This window comes from Palaemon carinicauda, chromosome 22 (genome assembly GCF_036898095.1).
Source record: "Palaemon carinicauda isolate YSFRI2023 chromosome 22, ASM3689809v2, whole genome shotgun sequence".
Classification (NCBI taxonomy): Eukaryota; Metazoa; Arthropoda; class Malacostraca; order Decapoda; family Palaemonidae; genus Palaemon; species Palaemon carinicauda.
Window position 1 is genome coordinate 64,352,086 of NC_090746.1, and position 11,483 is coordinate 64,363,568.

An 11,483-nucleotide genomic window follows, 5' to 3' on the forward strand; every position below is an offset into this window, starting at 1 on the left:
GAGAAAGTGTTCGTGGCGGCGGGTTGTTATGACTAGGTCGGAATTGGCAATTTAGAAAACCGTTGACACCATACTTTTTTGCCGTGAATCATATGAGGAGATTGGAAATTTTATATGCATTATACATTCTGAATTGATCAGTGTTAATAATCGTTACCATTAATTAAAACCATTTAAGTATGAAAATTATTTTTCACTAGTGATTTTTATTGAAAAATAATTTAAAGTAGAAATAATTGTTAAGTAATTGAGTTTCGGCAATTCGTTAATAGTTGAAAGTGAAGTTAATAAATTGATTCTTTCCTATGGTGAAATTTTCGAGTTGTGTGAGTTTGCGCCGACATTGATAATATCGTTGTCGCACAAGGCGTCCATTTTGTCAATGATCGGGAATCCATTGATGGGTTAAACTAGTCTCGGCATTAATTAGGAATAATGTTGTCGCACAGGTGGCCATCTTGTTAATGACCGAGCAGTTAAGTTGAAGTTGTTTAAAACGAAAATGGGAAAGAATTTAATATAGTTGTGCAGTTGAAAATAATGTATATAATTATGGTGATAATTTATGAATTGAATTTCTCTTAAAGTGTGTTAATTAATTGCATTTAATGGAGTGGTTATATATGAGAAAAATTGTTGAAATTGTATATTCTATATAAACAGTTGTTTGTTGAAATCGCTGAAAATTTGAAAATTTATTGGTTTTAGCTGGTTTGATAATTATCTTTGGAAAAATGTCTGAAAGAGAAGCTTTGGTGAGGTCACGAGGTGGTTACAAGGGTGTAATCACCAAATGGGTAAATAAGATAGACTCTGCTATTACTGCAGGTAATGTCAATACATTGTCTTCAATTAAGGATTTAATTATGAAACAAATGAAGACTGTGCACGACTTGAATGAAAAGATATTAGCCTTAACCACTGAAGAAGATCGAATGAAAGAGGTGGAAGAGCAAGCAGAATATGAAGTAGTAATTGGTGAACATTGGTATAAGTTGAGCAATGCCATCACAGCGATATCAGGAAGTGGTTCTGCTGGAAATCCTCCGCCCACACATAAGACTAATGTTAGATTGCCTAAATTGGATCTCCCACATTTCACTGGAGATGTGTTGGAGAGGAATTCCTTTTGGGAATTATACAATGTGTCGGTACACCAGCGAGGGGATTTAGAACTGATTCAGAAATTCTCATATCTGCAAAGTTTGCTCCCAGGAGATGCTCTAAAACTGATTCAGGATTTAAGTTGGAAGCTGCGAATTATTCACAAGCTATATCTCTCCTCAGAACCACATATGGGAAAAAGGATGAGATCAAACGAGTTCTAGTAAGATTATTAGAAATGGAGTCTCCATCTCCTGACTCAGAAGCATTGCAATCATTCAGAGCAAATTTGAATGTTCGATCAGATCATTAGAGAGTGAAAACCTGGAGTTGAATGAACTCTACACTATTTTGCTTCATGGTAAGTTGCCTAAGAGTGTTAGTGAAACTGTAAAACGCAGAAGTGGGGATGATTGGCTTGTATTTGATACATTTAAGCTGGAAGAAGAAATTCACAATCTAAGATCTTTCGTCTCAACGGATGTAAGTAAACCTGGAACTTTATCAACAATATCTACGTTCACAGTGAATCAATCACAATCTGTTAGACCTAAGAGTAAAGGAAATGTGAATAAATTTAGTTCTCAACAAACAAGAAAATGTGCATTGTGTGAAGGCGTACACTGGTGGACACAGTGTAAAACTTATACCAGTAGGGATAAGAAACTGAGTCGTCTCGGGTTTTTACAATTATGTTTTGTGTGTGCATCAAATAAACACTTTAGTGTAGATTGTGAAAAACAAATTTGTGGAAACGGATGCAGATTAAAATATCATCGTGTATTATGTGATAAACAACAAACCAGCGAACCAAGTAAATCAACAAATAAATCAGCAAATAAACCTAATGATAATGGTGTGCAGGTTGGAACACTTTCCGTAAGTGATCAGGGTCAGAAATCCAAGCAGAGGTCAATTTTATCAACAGCCACAATTGTGTTGAAAGGTAAAGGAAGACATTTGGTACGCCTTCGTGGATTATTGGACACTTTTGCAGAACGAACCTTTATCAGGAGGTCAGCACTTAAAGATGTACAATATAGATCTAAAGGCACGGAGAAAATTGCCTTAAGGGGTTATTTGATAAGCAAACCTGTGAACAAGTATGAGACGGTTAGTGTTTCCATACCTTATAAGGGTAGATTGATTATTATGGATTGTATTGTGGTAGATGAGTTACCAGAGTATACTAAGAAATTCAACGTTAAACGAAATTTGAAAAAGTTGTGTAAAACCAAAATTTGTCTAGCGGACAAGGATTTCGATCTGCCTGTGGACAAGCAAGCACCCATTGATATGTTGGTAGGCGTTGATAATGTCTATAACATATTACACCCCGGATTCAGAAAGGCTGGAAAATTGATATTGTTACCTACCATATTTGGATATGTTGTGACAGGGTCCTGTAATGCCCCTCCAGTGCAGGAAACCCAGGTAACTGTGTTAAAGCTAGCAACTAACGAGGAAGTAATTAAAGCTACACATAAATTTGATAGTGATATAAAGAATGATTTGGATATTTTGTGGAATTTAGATAAAGTGGGTATTGACTGCAATGAATTGAAAGAACATGATCGAAAGGTTCTAGAAGACTTTGAAAGTACCATTGTATATTCTGAAATGGAGAAGCAATATGTTGTGGCCTTACCACAGAAGTCTAATAAGTCAAGGCTTCTATACAATTTGGGCATGGCGTTGGGCCGGGTTAAACAACAATGTGCAAAATTTCAGAAGGATGAAGCCTACCTGATCCACTATCAAAAATTCCTGAAGGATCAGGAGGATAGGGGGTTCATTGAAAGGGTAGATAAAAACAATGAAGTTGAAAATTGTCATTATCTAGCACATCATAGTGTACAGAAAGATAGTGCCACCACTCGAATCAAAATAGTTTTTGACTGTTCCAGCAGACAAGGTAAAAATGGATTGAGCCTTAACGACTGTCTGTGGACTGGACCACATATTATGTCAGATTTGCTCAAAGTCTTATTGCAGTTCAGAACTAACAACTACGCCTGTATTAGTGATATAGAAAAAGAATTTCCTATGGTGCAATTGAGAGAAGAAGACCCCAATTTTTTGTGGTTGCAAGACCCAACGGATCCAAATAGCGAATTAATCATATATAGGTTTAGGGTGGTATTGTTTGGGGCTACGTGTTCTCCCTTTCTGTTGAATGCCACTATTAAATCACATCTGGCAGCTGTGAGAAAAGATACGAGTTGTACTGAAATGGTGGATATGATGAGAAGGGGATTATACGTGGACAACCTTCAATTTACCTCCAACAATGAAGATGAATTGATAAACTTATTTTTTGATGCAAACAAAATATTTGCACAGGCGCACTTGTATTTAAAGGAATGGACTAGTAATAGTGATCTTTTGAATACTATTGCGGGTGCTTATCGTATAAAATCAGAAAAGAAGCAAACCTATAAAGTCTTAGGCCTAAATTGGAACATCTCTGATGATAAACTAACAGTAACACCTAATCATCTTAAGACCGGTCAAACAAAACGTGAAATTCTTAGTGCCATTGCCCAAATTTATGATCTTTTAGGAATGCTTATCCCTATTACGATATGAGCTAGAATATTTTTACATGATTTGTGGAAACAGCAGTTGAAATGGGATGATCTACTTTCAGTTCCTTTATTAGAACAGTGGAATGAGTTGTCCAAAGACTTAGAGAAAAGTCTCAGTATTTCCTTCTCCAGAGGCACTAATCTGGAGAAAACGGATTATCTCCACATTTTCTGTGATGCTAGCATAACAGCTTATGGTTGTGTGGCCTATCGAGCAAGTGGCAAAACTTCGTTTCTGATTATGGCAAAGGGTAGAGTAGCACCCATTAAAGAGTTGACTGTACCTAAATTAGAATTAATGGCTTTGTTGTTAGGTGCAAGATTGTGTGAATTTATAGTTGGAACTTTTGAAGAAAATAAATTTGAGAAAATAATAATTTGGTCTGATAGTAAAGTTGCCCTGGGATGGTTAGTGACAAAGAATAATTTGCCAGTATTTGTGAAAAATAGAGTATTGAAAATTAACTCTATAACTACGGGGATTGTCTTTTCTTACGTCCCATCTTCAGAAAACCCTAGCGACTGGATTACTAGAGGAAAAAGGACAGAAGAAGTAAGAAATAACTCCTTTTGGTGGGAGGGACCTCCCTGGTTAAAATCAGAAAACCACACCTATCCTATTGATAGGACATGGGTGAAAGAAGCACAAGCGCAGGATGAAGTTATTCAAGTCCATCTTGTAGGGAACAGTGAAAAAACCCATCTGCTGAACTGGGAAAGATTTAGTAGAGTGGATAAATTTTGTAAAACTATAGCTTGGATTAGGCGATTTATTCTCAATTGCAAATCAACTGGCTGTAGAAAAATTGGAAGTTTAACGCTGGAAGAACTTCAACAAGCTAAAAATAAAATGATTATCCTCTTACAAAAGGAATATTTTCCGGAAGAATATAAAGCTTTGGAAAAACGGGGTAAAGTTTCAAAATTGACCTTATTAGTACAATTGAATCTCTTCTTGGAAGAAGGAATTATAAGATGCAGAGGATGATTGGAACATGTCGCACAGGCGGCGGAAATAAAATTCCCAATCTTACTGCCGAAAAGTTGTTTTCTCACAAAATTGATAGTAAGGGAGCATCACTGTTTACAAGCTCACATGGGAGTAAATGCAACCGTGGCAAGTGTGAGACAGGAATATTGGGTCCCACAGCTTCGCCAATTATACAAAAGTGTAATTCATCATTGTATAATCTGTAAGAAAACACAAGGGAGACCCTACCGTGTAAATATTGCTCCACCATTGCTAGAATTTCGGGTGCAGAGAAAACAACCCTTTAGCGTTACGGGGGTAGATTACACAGGAGCGTTGTTAACCAAGGAGAAACAGCAAAATCCTGAAGAAGCCTATATTGTGTTGTTTACTTGTCCAGTTACTACAGGAATCCATATCAAATTAGTAAAAGATCTGTCCTGCGATTCGTTTCTTATGGTGTTCCGAAAGTTTTGTAGCCGTCAGGGATTTCCTTCTTTAATGCTAAGTGACAGTGCTACTACCTTTGTATCGACTTCAGTTTATTTGAAAAACATGGCAGAAAGTTCCTTAGTACAAGAACATCTGAATGCTATCGAATGTAAATGAAAGTTCATACCAGCCAGAGCACCTTGGTTTGGAGCTATATGGGAAAGATTGATTGGTCTTTTGAAAACATGTCTAAAGAAAGTAATAGGTCCGGCCTTTCTCAGCTTTAGTGAACTTTCCTGTGTTGTGACTGAACTTGAAGCAATTATTAATGACAGACCCTTAAGTTATACTTCGAGAGATCTAAACCAGTTGGATATTCTGACGCCCAATCATTTGATTTTAGGACGTAGATTGAGATCATTCCCTAGGGAAGTCATAGATTGGAAAGATGAAACTAAGGACCCTCTGTATGGTGGAAATAAGGACGTTGGAAAGCGTTTTTTGTACATTACAAAAAAATGTGATGACCTGTGGAAAAGGAGGGAGAGAGAATATTTAACTTCTCTCAGAGAAACTCATCGGGTAGGAATCAGACACGAATCTTGGCCCAAAATGGGAGATGTTGTGTTGATACACGATGGAGGACCGAGAAGTCGTTGGAAATTCGGTCAAATTGTCAAATTACACGTGGGACCGGATGATGTCTTGCGCATGGTTACTTTAAAAACCCCACAAGGTGAGACCTGTTGTCAAGCTATATCCTTTGGAATTATGGCAAGAGACTGATGTTGTCATATCTGAGAAAACTGATAACAAAGGCACCCGACCGAGCAGGAAAACAGCACAGGCGGCTACTGAGGTGAGAAGAGCCCTCATTCAAGCGGGACAATTATAACTGTAAATATTGTTTCTGTTTGCTGGGAGTGTATCATGACTTACGATGAAATCACGATAGTGTATTTATAAAGACCAGTAAACAGTCATTTATCTTTTATTTTGTAAGGGAAATATTATGAACATTATGCAACGTGAGATGCGTAGAAAATTATAATTGTTGTTTTGAATTATTTTGTAATAATATAATATATATTTCTTTTTGTCGAAGTTTTTTGTAAGGCAAAATATATTAAATAGTTGTTTGACTCTAAGCAATCGTTAACGAGTTGTTAAAGTTTGTTTTGACGAATGCGGGTCGCGCATGCGTGGATCTCAGTCGTCTTTGAGTAATGTAACGCAATATTAGTTAGTACCGATATAGCTCTGTTATGAATCGGGTCATGGTGACCCTGCGGTATCTCAATGGCGGAGGGAGAAATTAACACACCACCAAGAGAGTTCTAACCATCATGGATTAAAGCTAAGTCAAGGTTTTATAAGTGTTTTGTTATGTTAGTGATATTGAGGTGCATGCACTCACGTTAGATATCGTTAATGACGAATATTTGTAAAATAAGACTGTACTTTGGGTTGCCGGATAGGAAATGTTACAATGAATAGTTAAGATTAGTAATAAATGTGAATATTTTTATTCCTGGTCAAATAATGATTTAAACAAAACTATATTTCCCGATTTACTGAATGATGGGAACAGGAAAGAATCCTTGAAAATCTGTTAAAGAACCTGGTAATTATGTAAACCAAATTAGGGTAAGTTTAGGTTTCCATATTTATTGAAGATTCTATATGTTTACTATTTTGGATTCTTTAGAGTAAAGATAAGCTGGACAATGGAAGATTGAGAGAAAAAGTAACTTTTTTATAGAAGGAAATATTCTTTGATGTAGAAGTATAAGTCTACATCATCGGATGAAGTACGGACTCAGTTGGAAATATCAAGTAGATGGACAATGGAAGATGGAGAGAAAAAGTAACTTTTTTATAGAAGGAAATATTCTTTGATGTAGAAGTACAAGTCTACATAATCGGATGAAGTACGGACTCAGTTGGAAGTATCAAGTAGCTGAACAATGGAAGATTGAGAGAAAAAGTAACTTTTTTATAGAAGGAAATATTCTTTAATGTAGAAGTACAAGTCTACATCATCGGATGAAGTGCGGACTCAGTTGGAAGTATCAAGAAGCTGGACAATGGAAGATTGAGAGAAAAAGTAACTTTTTTTTTTCGAGAAGGAAATATTCTTTGATGTAGGAGTACAAACCTATATCATTGGATAAAGTACAGACTTTGTTGGAAGTATCAAGTAGTTGGACAATGGAAGATGGAGAGAAAAAGTAACTTCTTTTTTTCTAGAGTGAAATATTGTTTGATGTAGAAGTACAAGCCTACATCATCGGATAAACTACGGACTCAGTTGGAAATATCAAGTAGCTGGACAAAGGAAGATGGAGAGAAAAAGTAACTTTTTTTGACACGGAAATATTCTTTGATGTAGAAGTACAAGCCTACATCATCGGATAAACTATGGACTCAGTTGGAAGTATCAAGTAGTTGGACAATGGAAGAAGGAGAGAAAAAGTAACTTCTTTTTTTTTAGAGTGAAATATTGTTTGATGTAGAAGTACAAGCCTACATCATCGGATAAAGTACGGACTCAGTTGGAAGTATCAAGTAGTTGGACAATGGAAGAAGGAGAGAAAAAGTAACTTCTTTTTTTTTAGAGTGAAATATTGTTTGATGTAGAAGTACAAGCCTACATCATCGGATAAAGTACGGACTCTGTTGGAAGTATCAAGTAGTTGGACAATGGAAGATGGAGAGAAAAAGTAACTTTTTTGTGAGAAGGAAATATTCTTTGATGTAGAAGTACAAACCTACATCATCGGATAAAGTACGGACTCAGTTGGAAGTATCAAGTAGCTGGACAATGGAAGATTGAGAGAAAAAGTAACCTTTTTATAGAAGGAAATATTCTTTGATGTAGAAGTACAAGTTTACATCATCGTATAAAGTATGGACTCAGCTGGAAGGATGAAGTAGTTGGACTATGGAAGAGAGAAAAAGTAACTTTTTTTTGAGAAGGAAATATTCTTTGATGTAGAAGTACAAGTCTATATCATCGGATAATGTGTGGAGTCAGTTGTATGTATCAAGAAGTTGGACTATGGAAGATGGAGAGAAAAAAGTAACTTTTTTTTGAGAAGGAAATATTCTTTGATGTAGGGGTACAAGTTTACATCATCAGATAAAGTATGGACTCAGTTGGAAGGATGAAGTAGTTGGTCTATGGAAAAAAGGAACTTTTTTTTTCTGAGGAGGAAATATCCTCTGATGTAGAAGTACAAGCCCACATCATCGATTAATTACTGACTTAGTTGGAAAGATGGAAAGAAATAGGAACTCATTATTTTTTTGAGGAGGAAATATTTTTTGATATATAAGTACAAGCGTACGTCATCGGATAAAGTACTGAATTAGTTGGAAGGATCAAGTGGGTGGACAATGGAAGATGGAGAGAAAAAGGAAATAATTTTTTTTCTTTTTTTTTTGAGGAGGAGAAGGATAGAAAAGATGAAAGAATGGCCCCAGTCCCGGGCATAGCAGGGTGCTAAGAATCTCCCGGCTTATAAATACTAAAAAAAAAAACTTAAATAGGTAATTGGAATGTTAGAACTATGAATCACATAGGGAAGTTACAGGAAGTGGAGAGTGAATTTATGAAATATAGTTTGGATATCTTGGCCCTAAGTGAAACACGTTGTAAGAGAATTGGAAAGGAAACTTTAGACCAAGTGGCAATTACAAAAATCAGATAGATTACATTGCCATTACTAAGAGAGAAGGAGGACTCTGAGAAATGTAAGAAGCTATAGAGGTGCAGATAATGGTAGTGATCACCAGCTCCTCATTGCCACACTGAAATTAAAATTGAAAGCACCCAACAGAAAGATAGATAGAAAACCTATGTTTGATACAACTAAGCTTCTAGAGGAAGAGCACAGAGAAACATTTGCAATTGATTGTACGAATCGATTTGTAGTCTTAGAGACTTTAAGAGACAAAGAACAGACAATTAATGAAGAATGGTTTGATATTAAGAACATATATTAGTCAGTTGGTAGTGAAGTCTTAGGACAAACAGTTACAAGGAGAAAGCCATGGATATCGAATGATGCTTGGGATACTATAAAAAGGAGACAAAGACAGAAATTGATTGTGAAGAGTTTTCGAGGAAGTAATGATAAATACAAGGTAGAGCGTGCTAAGTATTCCAGTATTGACAGCAAGGTCAAAAGAAAGGCCAGGAATGACTGCATAGAGTATTTAGACAGTAAAGCAGATGAGGCCGAGAAAGCTATGAATTCAGGAAGTGGTTATGGTGTAAGAATTGCTCATAGAATTATCAATGAAATCTCGACTGGGGCAAAGAAGAAGAAGCATATACCCATCAAAAATAGAGATGGCTCAGTTATAGCAACAGAAGATAAAGAAAGACAACGTTAGATGGAACACTTTAGTGAGGTTATGAATAGGACATATGAAGGGAATAATTTGATTGATATACCTGAAGCTGAGGAAGACCTTGATGTGCCCAGTAATGAATTCAGTGTTTGAACTCGAAGCTACCCTAAAAATACTAGAGATGGAAAGTCCCTGGATTCGATGGAATAACTGCCGAGATGATACTGGCCAAAATTGAGGTGACTCCCAGACTACTTACAAGATTATTTTGTAGATTGTGGCATAGAGAGGCAAAACCTAAAGAATGGAAGTTAGCAGTGTTAGTGAAAATAGCTAAAAAGGGAGGACTGACTAATTGCAATAATTACACTTACGTCAGTTGTTATGAAAATATATAGTATGCTTATTCTTAAGAGACTGGAGAGAAAGATTGATGAAAAGCTGAGAGATGAACAAGCAGGATTTAGAAAAGGTAGAAGCTGCACTGACCAAATTTTCATTTTGAGATATGTTGTACAGCAATGCGTAGAATATAGAAATCTTTTGATGGCATTTGTGGACTATGAAAAAGCCTTCGTGAGTGTGCAACGGCCAATTTTGTGGAGAATCCTGCGTTATTATGGAATTCCTCTTAATTATGTAAATTTGATTAAGCCTGTTCATGAGAATAGCAAGTGCAGAGTTAATGTTAATGGAGTCTTATCAAGTGAGTTTCCAGTGAGCAGTGGAGTACTCCAGGGAATGTGCTGTCACCTATGTTGTTTATCTTCCCCATGGACTTTGTAATGTGTAGAACAGTCAGAGATGGTGGAGAAGGATTAGATTGGATTGGTGATAGGAATAGAGCACGCTGATGAAGCTGTTCTTGTTAGCAGAACACCACAGGATTTGCAATGTTTGCTTACCAGAACGCAGGAAATATCAAACGAGGTGGGACTGAAGATAAATAGAAGAGAGAGAGGATGAGAACGGAGTATGAAATGGAAGTTGAAATATCATTGGAAGGAGAAAGGATTAATGAGGTAGAATCATTTAAGTATTTAGGAACAATGATCTCCAAAACAGGGTCTTTAGAATTAGAGTTTAGTGAAAGATTAAAAAACGCAAATCAGACAATGGCTAGGTTAAGTAAAATTCGGAAATCAAATCGCCTAAAATTTCATAAAAAAATCAGACTATATATCAGTGAGATCAGTGTTACTCTATGGACATGGGTCATGGTATGACAATGAAACAACCTCCAATAGATTTAGTAGATTTGAGAATAAAGCCCTCAGAAGGATATTGGGAGTTAAATGACAGGATAAGATTAGAAATGAAACTATAAGAGAGATTACTTGAGTACCATATGTGGATGAGATCATGATGAGGAGTAGATGGAGATGGTTTGGGCATGCTCTTTGCACTCCCCAAGAGAGATTAGTTTACCAAACGTTTAACTGGGCTCCACAAGGCACTAGAAGAATTGGAAGACCCAGGCCTACATGGCTTAGGACCATAAAGCGTGAAGTATTGAATTAAAAGCTCAAGACAGAGACGACTGGCGAAATCCAGCCGAGACCCTTTGCGTCAACAGGTGTAGGAGGAGATGATTAAGATGATGATGATGATGATATATATATACATATATATATATATATATATATATATATATATATATATATATATAGACAGTGTATATATATATATATATAATATATATATATATATATATATATATATATATATATAAATATAGTCAACATAATTGATAGGCGTATCCCTTCTCGTGTACTAAGGTACCGAGTGAAGGACAAACCGTTGTTCAAGCAGTGGTTCAATGATGATTGTAGACGTGCTTATTTGGAAACGCAGGAGGCCTATCATCTTTGGAAGGGTAACAGATCAGATTTGACCTGGAATAACTATACTCAGCTTCGAGCGTTTGCTCAGATAGTTTATGCCTCAACTGAAAAGGAGTACAATTTAACCATAAAAGAAACCCTTTCTGGTACAACTCAGGAACATAAATGGTGGTCTACCTTTAAATC

General features: G+C 36.2%; 2 protein-coding genes across 2 annotated transcripts; both read left to right on the plus strand.

Moving 5' to 3' along the window:
• Positions 1 to 734: 734 nt before the first annotated feature.
• LOC137615915 (uncharacterized) lies at positions 735 to 3,693 on the plus strand. Its single transcript, XM_068345603.1, has 2 exons — positions 735 to 1,147; positions 1,410 to 3,693. Exons 1-2 carry the CDS (start codon positions 735 to 737, stop codon positions 3,691 to 3,693), a joined length of 2,697 nt encoding a protein of 898 aa, XP_068201704.1.
• A 1,095-nt stretch (positions 3,694 to 4,788) lies between these two features.
• LOC137615916 (uncharacterized) lies at positions 4,789 to 5,880 on the plus strand. The gene is made up of 2 exons (XM_068345604.1): positions 4,789 to 5,088; positions 5,350 to 5,880. Exons 1-2 carry the CDS (start codon positions 4,789 to 4,791, stop codon positions 5,878 to 5,880), a joined length of 831 nt encoding a protein of 276 aa, XP_068201705.1.
• Positions 5,881 to 11,483: the final 5,603 nt, after the last annotated feature.